Genomic DNA, 15,687 nt, shown 5'->3' with positions numbered 1-15,687 from the left:
CCGGATCCCCGCATGCGGGAGAGCTGCCAACAGGCTGCTCTCGGGAGCTGCAGGCAGGAAACGGCAAAGGATCCAAAGGTCTGTTACCAGGCTCGAAAAAATCTCTCCTTGGAAGCAGTGGCCTAAATACACGCCCCAGAGAACAGCATCTGCAGAGGATACGGTGTCTGCAGGCTGCAGAAAGGCTGGTCGCTGTCACCGGGCTGGGCATTTGCTTCACCTCAAACACCCCACACCTAAAATGATCTCCAGAAATGACAACAAGCAGCTGCTCCTGCTGGGGAGCTCGGGGCAGGGCAAGGGCTCCACAAACACAGCTGCTTCTTGGCTCGGGGTGGTTCTCCCCAGAGACACAAAACACCACAAAGAGCCTTCTTCATACAGCAGGCAAGCAATTCCCAGGTGGATCCTCCTGCTCTGAGGGCAACTGGAGACACAGAACAGGCAACTATGCTTGGGAAAACCCAAGTCTGCTTCTGCCTTGATGGGGACAGAAGTCCTAGAAAGGCTAAAGATTTCCTAAAATCCAATTTGGCACCAAGCAAGCAGCTAGATAAAAAAAAAAAACAAAAAAAAAAAAAACCACAAAAAAACACCAGAAGAGATTTAAGGTCTTATCCAACCCTATCAAAACAGAAACTGCAAACACTGAGCACTTGGAAGGAAAGGAAATATGAGACTACCTGGAGGGGCAGAAAGGAGGTGAAGGGAAAAAGTAGTCCATACCCAGACAGAAAACCTCTCAGACTGTGAATACCAGCACTGGCAGGGCCTGAGCAGGTCTCAGTTAAAGACCAGCTACTAAAATAACACACAGTATTTACCAAGTCATTTTTCATGCTGTCTTTATAGTAGCAAGCGTTGGAAAAAATGAACCACGGGGAAGAAAAAAAACCCCTACAAAAAACACAAGCCACAGAGAGCAAGTGGGTTCTTTGTTTTTCTGCCACCAAAAAGATCTGATCCTCATTCTGTCTTATCTCTGCAGGCCAGAAGTGACTCCTCCACTAAGTTCTGCCCATTCTGGTATGACAGTTCCAATTCTGCAAGACCTATGACGACAGAAACTTGTAAGCCTTCTGTTTAAAGGTCAATAACACTCAATGTACTATTAACTTCATGTCCTGTCAGAAAGACACTAACTGAATGTTTCCATATGTAAGTTTTCCTGGAATCCTTTATTGCAGGTGTGTAATTCTATACTGATAAATAATTTCCTCTTGCAGATTATTTTCTCATCTGCCCTATAGTGAGTTTGAAATCACCTTTTATAATTTTCTCAGCTTTTTCCTGGAGATAATCCATATACAGAAGATATCACAGTAGTACTACCAAACCCAGTTTCTTTTCTCTTGCAAGGACTGTTTGGAAAACAGTGGAAGAAGTCAAGGGATTGAGAACCTGACTACTGGAGAATGGTATTTTTGTTCAATTAAACTTTGTTTTCCCTGTCGGGGGTGTATTTGGAAGTTATACAGACACTAAAAATATGTTCTCCAGGAAAGCTTCAAACTGCCTGCTTTGCTCAAAGCATATGGAAATTCTTGTTCCCATTCTCCAACAAACAAAAGCTCAGAGAGCCCTAAGTTTTCCTAATATTTCCAAGCAGATTCCCTATACAGAGATGTTCCCCCCACCTTGATTATAGGGGGTTGTTTGTAGCAGAAAATAAAGAGCAAAGCAGCTGTAATTCTTTGAAAGGAAAACAGGACAGAGAACAATCTATAAAAGGCTCTTTGTGGTAATTTATCACACATGTTTATTTCTTTGCATGAAATAGCTGTGGAGCAGGACCAGTGCCAGATCCCTGTGTTGCTGTCAGAGCCACCAACACAGATCTGTTTCCATTTCCAATCTTCACTTATATTGGCTAAGAACAAGTCACGAGGCAGAAATCTCCCCTCTGCATTTTAACAACAGGCACAGTCTGACCTTGTTCCCAGAAGTGGGAACAGCACCGTTTGCTCGCTCCCCCTCCTCCCCAAGCCACAGACAAGGCACCCAGAAACGGCAGCTTGTTTTGGCTCCACAGCCTGCCATGTGCTTTCATGATACCCTGGGGACTTGTCACTGAAAAAGGCTTTAAACTCAAGAGGCAAAGCTTTGTGCAGTACTGTCCCAGGCTCTAATCCTCAGAGATCCCATTTATCCCTTACAGAGGCACCGAGGATCCCAGTCTCCTGCCCTGCCACCAGATCACACCACACAGGTGGCCCAGGAGGTTCCAACCCCTGATGAAGCTCCCTGGGTGAGCACCCCAACCCCACACACTGCAGGGGCTCCCTTGTGGACACCCGGCCATGAAGCAGCGACTGTAACCCACCCGGGGTGGCAGAAGACCAGTTCATGCACCACTGGGATTGACCCATTTCCTGGAGCACTTCAGGCCACTGGCAGCTGGCAGGGGAAGGGAGTCACCTTGCTGTGACTCGTGTGCGCACGTGTGTGCTCGGCAGCCAGGGCCTGTGTCAGCCAGAACGAGCTCCCTTGGCACCAGGAGCTGCTCAGGGCTCACCTCCCTGGCAATGAACGTCCTTATGAAGGTCTCTGAGCCTCCCCCTTTCAGTGCTTACTCCAACCTCTCCTGGGCACAACACAGGGCACAGTGTGTACGAGCCACGTCACCTGCGGCCTGCAAGCCGTGGAGCTGTCATCCCTGTGGAATCATGGCATATGCTGAGTTAGAAGGGACCTATCAGGACTATCAAATCCAACTCCTGGCCCTGCACAGGACACCCCAACAATCCCACCATGTGCCTGAGAGCGTTGTCCAAATGTTCCTTGCGCTCTGCCAGGTTTGGTGCTGTGACCACTGCCCCGGGGAGACTGTTCAGTGCCCAACCACCCTCTGGGTGCTTGATACCCAACCTAAACCTCCCAACTCAGCTTCATGCCATTCTCACTTGTCACACTCCCTGTCTCTGTGGGCTACAGCTGGAAGAAATCCACAAGGTATCACCGTGTCACCACAGAAGGTGGCTCTTGGCACACCAACTGCGAGCTCCCCAGCTTGCAGGCAGAACCACACAGTGATCTGCCAACAACCAAACTACAGCTGCTTCCAACAGTCACCAGCACAGCTACGCTGTGATGCAGGTGAAGAAGTGCTTCCCTCCCACTTTAGATTATTTTTAACCACGTTCACACGCCTCAGGTACCAAAATGCCTCTGTGCAGCTGTGCAGGGAGGCACGAGCAGCTACATCTGACTCTGGGTTGGAGAAGGCAGGCCTGAAGCCACCTCAGCTCTTTATAAAACACACTGATGTCTGGAGGGGGTGGGCTCCACCTGAGGCCTCCCTGTGTGATCTCACAGCATCACTACTTGCTTCAGACCTCCTCAAGGCTTGGATCTCTTCTGGGAAGATCTGACCTTTTTCCTGCAGTTCCTCAGCACTGCGGAACTGGCTCACTAATGAGGGCACTAATAAGTGGCTTTGCTCACTTCTTCTGGTGCTAAAAGCCACAGTACACACAGTACAGCACATCCAATATACTTCCTCCTTATCCTTGCCCTCACTCCTATCATCACCAGTGATTCTAAAATAATCTGTGACCCCTTCATAATCACCCAGAGAGACAATAACCAACGCTGGCAGCAGCAGGGTGGGAATCCTCCCCTCTCCCACAGCAGTACTGATGTGCTCCTCTCTTCCTTGCTTTTATTTGAAGCGTGGCAGGATGACATTTGCCCCACAGTTCCTTGGGACCACAGCCAAGGCTCCCAGTGAAGAACACCCCATACAAAGGAGAGAGCAACATCTGCACAGAGTTTTGAGAGTTTTGAATACACGAAGGCAACAGCAGCAGCAAAATCACAGTACACGGAGTGCTCTTGAAACCCAGCCTCTGCCAAATTTAGGTCTCAGGAGTTCAGTCAGTGTCTAAGCCTTGTTCAGTCAGTGCCTAAGCCCTATTAAATTAGTGGTAACTTTAATAGGAAGTTTTACTTCAACAGCAAGTTGAAGGTAGCGCAGTCCACATCTGAAAGTTTTTGACCACAGCTCAAAAAACAGCAGTGCTTCCCAGACTTGTTTTCTGGGCGACTTTCCACGCAGCCCTGTTTCAGCCATGCTGACAACAATCAGGGTAATGAGGCAGAAAATAAAGCAGTTATTTGGAGAATGATACTGCTTCTGCCTCCAGGCAAAAAGAACCCCAAAATGTAGAGATCCAGCTGACAGTTGTTGACCAAAGCTTTCCATACAATCCATAAACTAAACATATCCAAGAAGGCTGCACAGATGGAGCTGGACACATTCAACAATGGAGCATTTCTAAGGAAACCTGCAAAGGACTCTCACCCTTCTGAAAGCAAAAGCTTTTTGTGCTCAAGAACAACCATTCTCCTGAGGCGAGATGCAAACTGCACTTGCAGAAAGCTGGTCATACCCAGCTGCAAAGGGTTTGTGCCCTGCTGATTCTTCCTGCAGTATCTCAATGCTAAATCCAGTGCAAACACATGTCCAGCCTCTGCCAAGTAACTGAGCATTGCATGTACAGGCATATGAAAATGTGAGTCTCAGACAAAAACACTTCCTTTTTACTCCCCAACCTTCACCTGAGATACAAGGGGCAGGTGAAAAAACAGGACCGGGGAAAACAAGCCTTAGAATAACAACCTAGTTCTCAGTCCCAAGGGTGACTGACCCTTTGTACCAAACACAAACACGTGCTATTCAAGCCATGGGCAGAAGATCCACTTTGCTCTTTCCTGCCAGCCCAGCTCACAGCCACAGTAAGGGACAGAACAGTCAGGTAATAACTCTTCACTTACCGTGAGCGATGTGAAGGTCATGCACATCCCACCAAAGCCATTCAGAGCCAGTGCAATGAATATCAGCACAGACAGAGCTGCAACAATAAAAAACCTGCCCTTAGCTTTCACTAGGGTGGGGAGGGAAAGGAGAAAAGAGCCCTGAGGGCTTTGGCCCTGACACACAAAACCGTCAGCAGATCAACACCCTCAGGACATGTCACGCTGTTCTTGACCCAGCACCCATCTCCCCAGCCACACAGACCAGGAGGGACAGGGCTTTCCTCCAAAACAGAGTTCAGGATGGGATCATCTTTCCCCAGAAGGGAAGGGTTTCTTTTCTCTAAGGAAAAGAATTGCTGATTCAGCTTGTCTGATGGGTCTTAAAAGGAAGATTTACTTGAAAGAACTGGTTTCAAAGTGTCATGTCACTATCTGGTCTTGAGGAGCAAGCTCCATCTATCCCTGGCAAGAAAACAATTTACACATTGTGTGCTATTACCTACTTCCCAACCCTGAAAAAGCCATGAACTTGTTTGCAATTACTCCTTTACAGGACCTGTCCCTGCCCAACCACAAAGCTAAGAGACCTGGGTATCTCAGACATTTGGCCCTTGACTGTGCTCTCCACTTTAGTGTTGTGAAACATCAGCCCTTCCCAGAGCCACTTGGCTCCCTCAGGCTGGCAGAGGCTTGGCTCATGTCCTCAGCAAGACCCTAGTGCAGCACTGGGGGTGTGACAGCCTGAGCACACTCGTCTGCTTCCCCAGAAACCCCAAGCCACAGCCCCAGAGTCCTCCCAGCTCAGCAGAGAGACACTGACTTACAGTCTGGGTTACTGGCACCGTACGCGATCAGCACACAGGACACAGCAAAGCAGGCACTGAAAGGGAACCAGACCCATGAGTTTCTCACAGACAGCCTTAAATGCAGTAAAATTCATCTGCCTCCTTCTCCTCAGCGCCTCGTTAAGCAAGCGCAGTGTAATTTCTGTGAGAGGGAGGGAAGCTGGCAACCTGGAAAGAAAAATCCAGGGAAATACCCAAACGTTACAGACAAACAAATATTACAGGCAAGCCTTGCACAAGGGCTGAGGCAGGAACCTTTCCTCCCAGTAATGACGCAGCTCTGGCTGGACTCAAATTCCCCACAGAGCTTTGCCAGCCCTCACCCCGAGGTGACCAAAGACAGCAGCAGCCTTTGTCTTGAGCCCCAGCTGTGGTCACAGCACTCACAGCTCCTCTCTGGTAGGGTTTGAGTCAGAGACTTGCCCTGTTTTTCTCCACTCTGCCTACGGGCCAGTTTGGGTTCTGATCAAGTTCACTGCATTAAAATCGTGACAATTAAAACAGTGCTGGGGTCCACTGAGCCCAACAAGTCACTAATCCCTACATGCCACGATGGAAACAGCTAAGACCTTGTTATTTAAGGCATAAAGCAATATACACCACATGGAAGAGAAGGGCCCTAGAAAAGGCAACAGGATGTGTTTATTCCCAAGTTAACTCCCCAGCCTGCAAACAATGATGTAACATCTTGATTTTGTGCCTCTCAGGACACAGCTCCCAGCTCAAGGAGAAAGCTCCCCTCCATGACTCACAAATGACTCTCCCTCCAGGCTCCATCTGGACGGGGATCACAGAGCAACACTGGAGAGCAGAAGTGTGGACATGGAGTTCCAGGCCCTTCCCTTATGGAGCAATTCACTGTGCTGGCTGAAAACATCCCAGCCCTGTGCACGGCCACCGGCTACCAGCAGATCTCATCCCTCACACTCTTCCCAATGCTGCAGGGACACCACAACAGGCACAGCACCCAGACAGCACCCATCTGGGCCAGACAGAGTGGGAATTCACTCCCTCAGCCCACCCAGGCGAGCACAGGCAACCCACCTGCCAAGCAGCCGCAGCTTGCGAGGGCCGTACTTGTCCATGACAATTCCCAAGGGCAGCGTGATGGCACTGAGGAGGAAGGACCCGATGGTGAAGGCCAAGTTCAGCATTTCATCCTGGGCGTTGCAGGAAGGCCACTTGTGCTCTGAAGCTGTGCTATTCTTGTGTTCAGAGCTGTTGTTGGTGTCCTCTACACGGGGTGAGAGAGGAATGTGCATTAGGATGGGGTTTGCAGCATTTCAGGAAGGAGGGAAGAGAAAAGCTCCGCACACGGAGTGCCACAACACGCTGGGCGTACAGCCTCCACATTCCATTTTTTATTATAATCAGTGAGAAATGGAGAAGGAGAGCAGCAGGACAAGGGAAACCTGAGCAGGAAAAGGATGCACAGGCACCCAGGGGATAGGCATCCCATGCAGCAGCAGGGTAAAAACCTAGTGATGGAGATTCATTAATTTATTGAAACAACTATACAGCAAGGGTCTGGCAATTACAGGGGACTAAACCCCAGCAGAACCTGAAGGGACTAACACAAAAATAGGTTCCTCCTAATTTACAGCTGTCATGTTCTCATCACAGATTTTTCCCTAAGAAAACTAGTGACAGCTACAGTCAAATCAGTTATTTTGGTTCCAGACACTGGGCTGACAAGGCCTGGCACGGAGCAACAGCCTGCTCAAATGAATAGCTTCCTACCCTCACTGCAGGCATCAGGATGAGGAATGGCTTTGCAGTAGCCACCCTGCTTTGGCTGCCCTGGCTCTGAAAAATCCTTCCTGGATTTAACTACCCTGCTCCCAGGAGGGCTGGCAGCTCACCTGCCTTCTCCATTTGTTAAAGGATTTATGCATCTTTAACTCTTGCCCCATAATTAGCATTTTCTATTCTTTCAAAGGGGGTTTAGGTCGTACAGATCAATAATAACTCCAGCCTTCTGTTCTTGCCCTTACATGAGGAACTCTGCATGCAAACTCCCACGCTGAACAGAGCCCATGTTGTGTAACCCAGACAGAAACAGACAGGACAGTTTAAAAAAAAAAAAAAATGAAAGGAAAGAAGTTCCCTTTTACTGCCTCATGTCAACTCTTCTCCTGTTACATGCCTATCCCAAGGTTGCTTACAACTCCTTGAGTGAGTATGTGTGCCTTTAGACTCTCATCAACCCACAGCTCCAGTGCACTCCACCTCTCCTTCTCCCAACACTTATCTGACTCGTAAGTAACCTTTGCTGGTATGACAAAGCACTTGCTCTCTTGCTGCTGCAAGCCAGTGATATAAAATACTCTCCTCCATATTTAATAACTCCTCTGACAAAGTTCAATATTAAAAGAGGAATACGGAGAGAAGTCACCTACATAACCATCAGCATGCAGTGAGACTAGAGATTCCCAGGGAGCCCTGGTTAGTTAGTTAATTAGCAGGAATCCCTCACGTACAAGTGATTTCAGATTCACTGCTTGGTGTGGCTCGTAGAGGAGATTCCCTTGGCTGCTCTTGCCCTCCCTCCATCTCTAGAGATCACACAGCCCCATCTTGCAACTCCTCCTCTTCTACCCAAGCCTCAGCACCACTACAGTTACTGGCTGCACCCTGCCTCTCCCAGCTGCCCAAAACCACCCTCCCAGCTTTGTGTCCACTGTAAACAAACCTCACTCCACCTTCCAGCCATCAGGTATTGGCAGGAATTCAGCTGATATCCAAGGCTTTTGAGCTGCCTGCAAAACTTCCTCTGTCCCCTCCCAGCACTCCAGGGAAGGCAGAGGCATTTCTCCCCGTGTACATTGTTCCCACCAACATCTTTGCTAAGATGGTCTCAAACCGCCTTCAGGCAGCAATGACTGTTCCTTCCCATTGCCACATGCTCCTGATTGATAATTTAATCTGTCCCTTCTCTTGCCCTGCTACTTGTGGATAGTCTGAGTAAGCAACAAATATCCCCGAAACACCACATGTCCCACCAGCAGCATCACTTTGGCAACGAGGGCAGCACTGCAGCCTGAGGCTCCCAAGTCACATCCTTAGAAATCTGTCCTGGACAGACTTGGGAGGCTCTCTGCAGTTTTCACGCTACATCTCAGTCTTTTTCATCCATCTTTCCCTCACAGTCTCCTCTTGGTGTGGCCGAGGATCTTAAATACTGACTTGAGACAGCAGCTCTGTAAGGCAGGCACAGGCTCACAGCTTCACCCACAGCATCAAGGCTTTTTGGGCTCTCCACAAAGATAAATTCATAGGAAACAGATGTGGGTGAGAGGTTAAATTCGGGAAAACAAGGGGAGAGGGAGAATTGAGAAAGTAGTAGCAGTTTCTCTGTGTCAGCACTGTGCAGAGATAGCTCAGCTGTGGAGTGGAAGAAGGGTGGAGGGCCATGAACAGTGCAGTGACCTTTTAACTTCTGGCTGCGTGTGTTAAAGCATCTGTAACCCTCCACAGAAAAAGATCTCAAAACAGAAATATTCAGTATTTAAAGCTGGAGTATATGAACTCCTGAAAGTGTATTGATGTGTACAGCAGTGACGTGATCCCAAGGAGTTCCCACACACGCCTGCAGACCCTCTGATGACACTCACGGTGGGCACCAACATCAGGAGGTGAAGAGGGCACAGCTCAGAAACAGCAAGGAAACTTGGCCCTCTCCCAAGACTTGCTGCAGCCAGGAAGGCTTGGAATAGGGCACAAAACTTCAGTCCCTGCCTGTACCAACCACCTTGTTTACAGCTGCTCAGTGCCAGCTCCAAGGAGGGGCCAGGCAACAGTGTTATGTGGAAATACAAATTGTTTGTGAAAATAGAAGCAGCCTCTGAGCAACAAGAGAAGATCCACTGAGGCGTAATGGAAGTGATTCAAGCAGCCCTTGGCACCCTGACATGCTCTGATCCTTTGAGCCACCTCCATAAATAGAACATTTTGGAGGGGCTGCAGGTGTTTGCAGCACACACAAGGTCCAGCCAGCCAAGAGCCGTCTCTTCCAGCAGCACAGATTCAGGTGCCAGCAGGTCATCAGCACAGGAGAGTGAGTGGCAGCACAGGACATGCAGGAGGAGTTTAATGGGCAGAGAACCTGCCTAACTACTCACCTACCTAACGCACCTGGTTACAGCAAACAGCAGCTCCCTTCAATCACAGATCCTGTTCCAGATCAGTGCACGCCACACTCCTGGGGAAAGTCTCCTACGTGCCTGGCTCCCTCTGCAGCAGTGCTTTGGGGAAGGGCTGGCTCTGTGCCCACAATGGTGCTCTCCCCAAATTCTCTTGCCAAGTCCACCTGCCAGGTCTGACGGGCAGGAGAGACACCCGGGCAAGGAGCAGCAGAGAGGCTGAGCACGCTCACCACTGTCTCACTGACAAGCCAGAAGAAGCTGCAAGTCTTTACCAGCAATTACAAGAACATGCTGCCTATTTTTACAGCACTCCCCATACAAGCAGCAGGATTTCTACTGCCCAATTAGTAGTTCAAGTTACTATTTAAGGAATGACAGCTTAGGTGAGAACAAGGCTGCCTCGGTAATCATTTATGTCAAGATCATCACTGAGATTTGTTCAGGCTGGAACATTTAAAGTCACCCTTTCTCCCAAATTAGGTGCTGTAGGTTCCATGAGAGGGTCAATCATTAACTACTCTTTACCGACCTCTTCAAATCTCAGGCACACACACCACATTACCAGAGGAACAAGTCTGGCTTTTTCAGGAGCGACTGCCATCTCGGATGGCAGAGAGGAGGTTTCCTTTCATCTTGTTTCATGGATCAGACTGTGCCAAGCAGGCAAGACACCCCCAGCCACCCTGGCAATAGCTCTGTGGAACAAAGCCTGCACACCCTCACTTTCCTCCTCTTTTTTTATATTTAAAAAAAAAAAAAAAAGGAGAAAAAAAGGAGGGAAAAAGAGAGAAATCGGGGCCAAAGAACTGGGAGTACTGCTTAAAAAAAAATATCACCATGAAAGACATGTGCAAACAACTGATCTGCAGTCTGCCCACATAAGAACATGTTTTGTCTTTTCAGGATGGTGTCATACTTCTGGGAACTGGGAGGAGATGTTCTTGCTTTCTACTGCAAATGCAATTTATTCGGGTTTCCCTGTCCCTCCACTTGCACTTCCAGGACCCTCTCTCTGGGCACCCAGCTCAGCTCTGTGAAAACCTCACAGAGCCAAGGCACAACCTCCAATCAAACTCCCTTCCTTCCCCAGCTGTGGTTTCCTCTTTGCAGCACCTTCCCCTGCAGCTCTGTGCTCCCCCAGCAGCTGCTGATCAGCACAGTGTGTTTCCTGTACAAATTGAACATTTACCACGTTTTCTCTCTTCCTGTTTACAGGGTCACCTATGCAGCCTTTCCACAAACTGTTGCTGTATCTTCTCAGCTCGGAAGGGACCTTCAGACTGCAAATTCCCCATCACAGGTTCCAAATAAGAGGAAAGAACTGCAAGGCAGCACCTTCCCCCTATGCCTGTGTTAAAGCTCGTTAACTTGCCATAAGTGAATTAGCTTATCATCCCTTTGGTATTCTGCAGCCCTGTCTTAGAGGAAAGCCCTCTGTGCCCCTTATCTCTGCTCTTTGTGAGCAGATTATCAAGTTCAGGACTTTTTTTTTTTTTTTCAAACATGTTTCAGACCCAAGCCTTGAGCTTCCCAATCCCAGAAACATCACAGCAATGCAAGACCCTGAACTGATCAAATTCCCCGAGAGCTGATAAAGCCCAAATCCCGATAAAGACTGTGGAGTCAGCACTTGCACAGAAAAGATGCTGCATCAGTTGGTTAAAGGCCAAGTAGTAGTGTAGTAAAATTAAAATGGGAACAAAGTGCTACTACCAGGCTCCTTGTCAGCGAATTTCAAACATACCTCTCAGGAGGTGGCCAAACTGGTACAACCCCCCACTCAAACCCTGTTGCACAACTGCTTCACAAATATTTGTTATTTTGGATTTTTTTCCTAGGTGTCCACCTCCACCCTCAGGCAACTGAGTTAAGAGTCCATTGGACCCCACATTTGTACTGTGGCTGAGTAAAATCCAACACCAAAAGCTAAGGGCAAGGAGGGAAAGCGGGTGATTCAATATGAAGACAAGGAGCCCTTCATGAACTGCAGCCACTTTCTGGGCAGCTGCTGTTACCTTCAGAGAAGAGCCTGCAGAAAGGACAAGGTCTAGTTTTCCCTTTCATTGGACAGCATCACAAAGTGCAAGAGCTTTTGCTGACAAACCAAAAGCCCTGCCAAGAACCTTTGGCTCATTAGGAAAAGTCTATTTTTTTTTGCAATACTTACATGCACACAGCAGCATTAGGAACAACAAGTGCCCAAAGGCTACTAGTTATAATTTGTTTGCACCAGCCTTCCAGCCAAGCACCCACTCTGGCTGCAGGATTCAATAGGTTGCCCTGAAAAAGGCAACCACTGGGGCATCCTAATCCCACCAAAGGTCAAACTCAGCTTGAGGCTGGTCATTGAGAGCTTGCTCTCCCCACACTTGGAGCCAGGACCCTACCAGATTGTTACAATGAGGACAAAAGCAGCGAAAGGAAAGTGAGTAAGCATGGATGAATGTGCTCCTCATCACAAGTTCAGCAGTGATGGCCAGATATTTGAGGACAACGAGAACAATTTGACCACACAAATTTCTTTTCAAGTATTAGGTTCTCTTGCCTCAGGGCACAGGTTGGTCACTGGGAGGAAGCAATTACCCCCAGGGCAGAAATTTCACAGCAGTCCAAACATTTGCATCTTCCCTATGGTCTGTGGACATTCCCACGGGGAGAGCCAGAAAAGCCACAGATTAGCAAATAGGGGTGAGAAGCCAAGGTGAATCTCAGCCATTTAGGACAAAGGCGGGTGAACTGAAAGCCATCAAAGAGCAGGAGATGGGACCCAAGTGAAGCTCTTGTCAGCAGAGCACATCTCAGGAAGCAGACAGGCAAATGCCTGCTCTCAGAGACAGTCAGCATTTGCTTATCAGCTCTCATGTGCTTTATCTCGGTGGCAGATAGTCTCCACCTGATGGGTTTAATGTGATCTCTTACACAGGCCTATGACAAAGTCTCCATGATTTGGAGAGCACAGCCCTGAACAGAAGCCCTACACAGCCTCCAGCTGCTGAGGACTCTCCTCACAGTCTGCAATGTTACCGGAGACCTGAGTGACACACTTGGAAGCCCTCACTGTGAGCTGAGCACAGGATGGAGATCAAGCAGCCAAGCTACAGCTGGTAGAAGACTCAAACACGTGTTTACCAGGTGCACCAGGCCAGGCTCTACAGGACTTAGGCAGTCACCCTCAGGCACACAAAACAGGAGAGATAACAAGCAGCTGATGAACCATCACAGCCATTCACAGTCACCTTTCGCTTGGACTTCCTTTCCCACACTTCAGGTTTCCCCCACTATTCTCAGCCATCACCCACTGCGGGTCCATGCACTTATTTCCAACTCTTTTTCTTCCCCTACTGCTTCCTCCTCCAGCCCCAAAGGGACTGATCCAGTCTAATCCATCACCACACATATCTGGACAGAACCTAAACACCTCCTGCCTCTCTTCACTCTGCTCTTCCCTTCTCTGAATACATGCAAAACTTCAGTCACTACAGCAGCTTCCAAATCCACATCACACCTTTACCCTCAAGCTCCTTTTAACCTCACTGTCCACCCTACCACACTGTGGGATTCCCCAGACCACAATTCTCCCCGTGCCCAAGCTGGGGATATATATCTACCTCCAGGTTGTTTTTCCCAGGGTTATCCTTTCCGCACCACGATTGCCTCTTCCCTTCCAGGCTGTGTCTGCAACATGGACAGATACTTCCTCTGCCTGGGGCAGAGAGTGAATCTCAAGCCCTCATAGAGACACAGCCTGGTTTGAGCACATCCTGGGTGCTTGAAGAGGAACAGAACATCAGCAGCATTTACTTCTGCAAATTATTCTTAACAGCAGCATTGGACTCCTCTAATCTTATCGCCACTCACACTACTTTCCTCCCTACCACTAAGAACAAAGTGCCTATATAGTTCCTCCTATAAACTCAGGACACTCTGCCCACCAATCATCATCCTCCAGAATCCATCCAGCCTTTCCCTGTAGAGGAAGAACTCATGGTTAAGTGGAAAAGGCCATCCAGAAAAGCTTTACTTAATCATTAAAGCTTCTTTTTCCAATCACTCTGCAGAGCAACAGCAACTACAGGCACATTGCACCACTACAAGAATGCCACTGGTTTTGGAAAAGAGCACACATCCCTTCCTTCTATCCCAGCACTGACACTGAGCTCAGCCCTGCTGCAGCCAGTTCCACACCATCCTAAACCAGGGAAATCACACCAGCAAAGCTCAGCAGCAGCTTATTCACATGAGCCCCCAGAGCATCCTTACCTTGCCCATAACACAGGTAGGAATAAAACCCTTCTGCCTTCAGCATGATGAGGAGGGACCCCCAGCCCAGCAGGACAGCAGAGAAGAGCAGGTTCTCCACGATGGCTGTGAACGCCATCCACCAGCGCCGGCGGTGGGCCGTGGCAAGTGTGGGGGCCATGGCTGCTTGGGGAGGTGGCCTCCTTCAGTCTCAACCTGCAGGGACCAGAACAACCTTCAGTGAGTCCACAGACACAGCACGTGCTGATCAAAAAGTATTAAAAGAGCGCGGTTTGACAGGAAACCTCTCTAGAAGCACGCGAGCAAACCTGCCCGCCGAGTGTCAGGCACTCGGGTGTTAAACTAGTTTTTGCAGGTACCAGCTTGCCAAGTGACCTGGAGGGATGGGGGAGCACAGGTGCCCTTGGAACAGCCCCTCCAGTGGACACTCCACATGACACAGGAGTGCTCAAGGACTCTGTTCCACTTCCTGAGCAACAGGTATGAAAATGCAGCAAAGAGCAACTGCCCCGAGCCCACCCCCTCATCACCCGTACTGGGCAGGCAGCTCATTGCTAAGGCAGTAAGGAAACACATGCCAGAGTGGGGGGGTTTCTGCCAGCACCCCAATCTCTCTGCTGCCAGTAGGCAGAGGCTGGGACACAGCCCCACATCCCTAATGGTGGCTTTAAACTATCCAACAGCTCTGCTCTGCCCCACATAGGGCACAGATCTCCTCTGGAATGTGAGTGAGGGTCCTAAACATGCAATTTATACCACCCACGGCTCATCAAGGAGTGCCTTTTGCTACCTGCCAGACCATCCAGCTGGGGCACAGCTCACTGGCATCTCCAGGTTGCCCCACAGATGCTGTGGCCAGATTAACTGTCTCCACTTGTCCCAGTCCCCGGGTCCCATGGGAGCAAGCAGCAGATTTGGGAGCAGACCTGGCTGGCCAAGGGACAGCTCTGGGGAGCCCTGAGGTGGGAGGCAATCCTTGGGTCACAAGGCAGGTGACCATTTTAGAGAAGCTGAGGCTTTTCCCAGCCTGAGCACACCTCAATCCGGCACAATGGGGAAACCAGCTGGCCACACACCTGGCCAGGACAGCTTCCCAGGGTTTTCCATGGGGCACAGGCCCCAGCCCGAGGTGCTTTGGTGGGATGGGGGTCTGACTCAGCTCTCTGCAGTGGTGCCTCTTCCAGCTACAGAAACTGGCTCAAAGACCCCCTGCCCTAAAAGCCAGTCTGCAGCCGTGCCCCCCCATACCCACCCACCCATGGCACAGGCCCCAGCGCAGCCCACGACGCATTTCCTCCATCACCTCTCCTCCTCTTCCTCATCCCTGCGCTCGCAGCCTCCTCCCCAGTCCCAGTACCCTTGCCCAGCCCAGAGCCCCTCTCTGCGACAAGAGGTGCAGCCCTGCTCTCCCCCTACCAGCCGCCCCCAAAGCACACCCCATTTTCCCCAGCACACCCCACTCATGCTCTGCACCACCCCCGTGCCCCAGCTCCCCCGAACAGCCCCGCTGCATCCCGCTCCCCGCTCCCCATGCAGCCCCCCACCCACCACCACCCGGCTCTCCCCATCCATCCCCTCTCCCCCCGCTGCCTGCCATGAATCCCCCCAGGCATCCGCGTACCCCTATATACCCTATTACCCCCCAAACCCCCCCTCCTTCCCCGCAGCCTCCCCCCCCA

At 50.0% G+C, this 15,687-nt stretch overlaps 1 protein-coding gene across 1 annotated transcript in view; it reads right to left on the bottom strand.

Moving 5' to 3' along the window:
* SLC43A2 (solute carrier family 43 member 2) overlaps positions 1–15,229 on the bottom strand; it is a 29,565-nt gene extending 14,336 nt beyond the window's left edge. The window contains exons 1-4 of the mRNA XM_027666828.1: positions 14,009–15,229; positions 6,648–6,837; positions 5,583–5,638; positions 4,777–4,853 (exon numbers count right to left, since the gene is read on the bottom strand). Coding sequence (XP_027522629.1) covers positions 4,777–4,853; positions 5,583–5,638; positions 6,648–6,837; positions 14,009–14,168 — 483 coding nt within the window. The 5' untranslated portion in view covers positions 14,169–15,229. The remainder of the gene's footprint in view (positions 1–4,776; positions 4,854–5,582; positions 5,639–6,647; positions 6,838–14,008) is intronic.
* Between the last annotated feature and the right edge of the window lie 458 nt (positions 15,230–15,687).

Source organism: Corapipo altera, unplaced genomic scaffold, assembly GCF_003945725.1.
Source record: "Corapipo altera isolate COAL_440 unplaced genomic scaffold, ASM394572v1 181, whole genome shotgun sequence".
In the NCBI taxonomy this organism is placed as follows: Eukaryota; Metazoa; Chordata; class Aves; order Passeriformes; family Pipridae; genus Corapipo; species Corapipo altera.
This window is presented reverse-complemented; position numbering and strand designations above follow the sequence as displayed.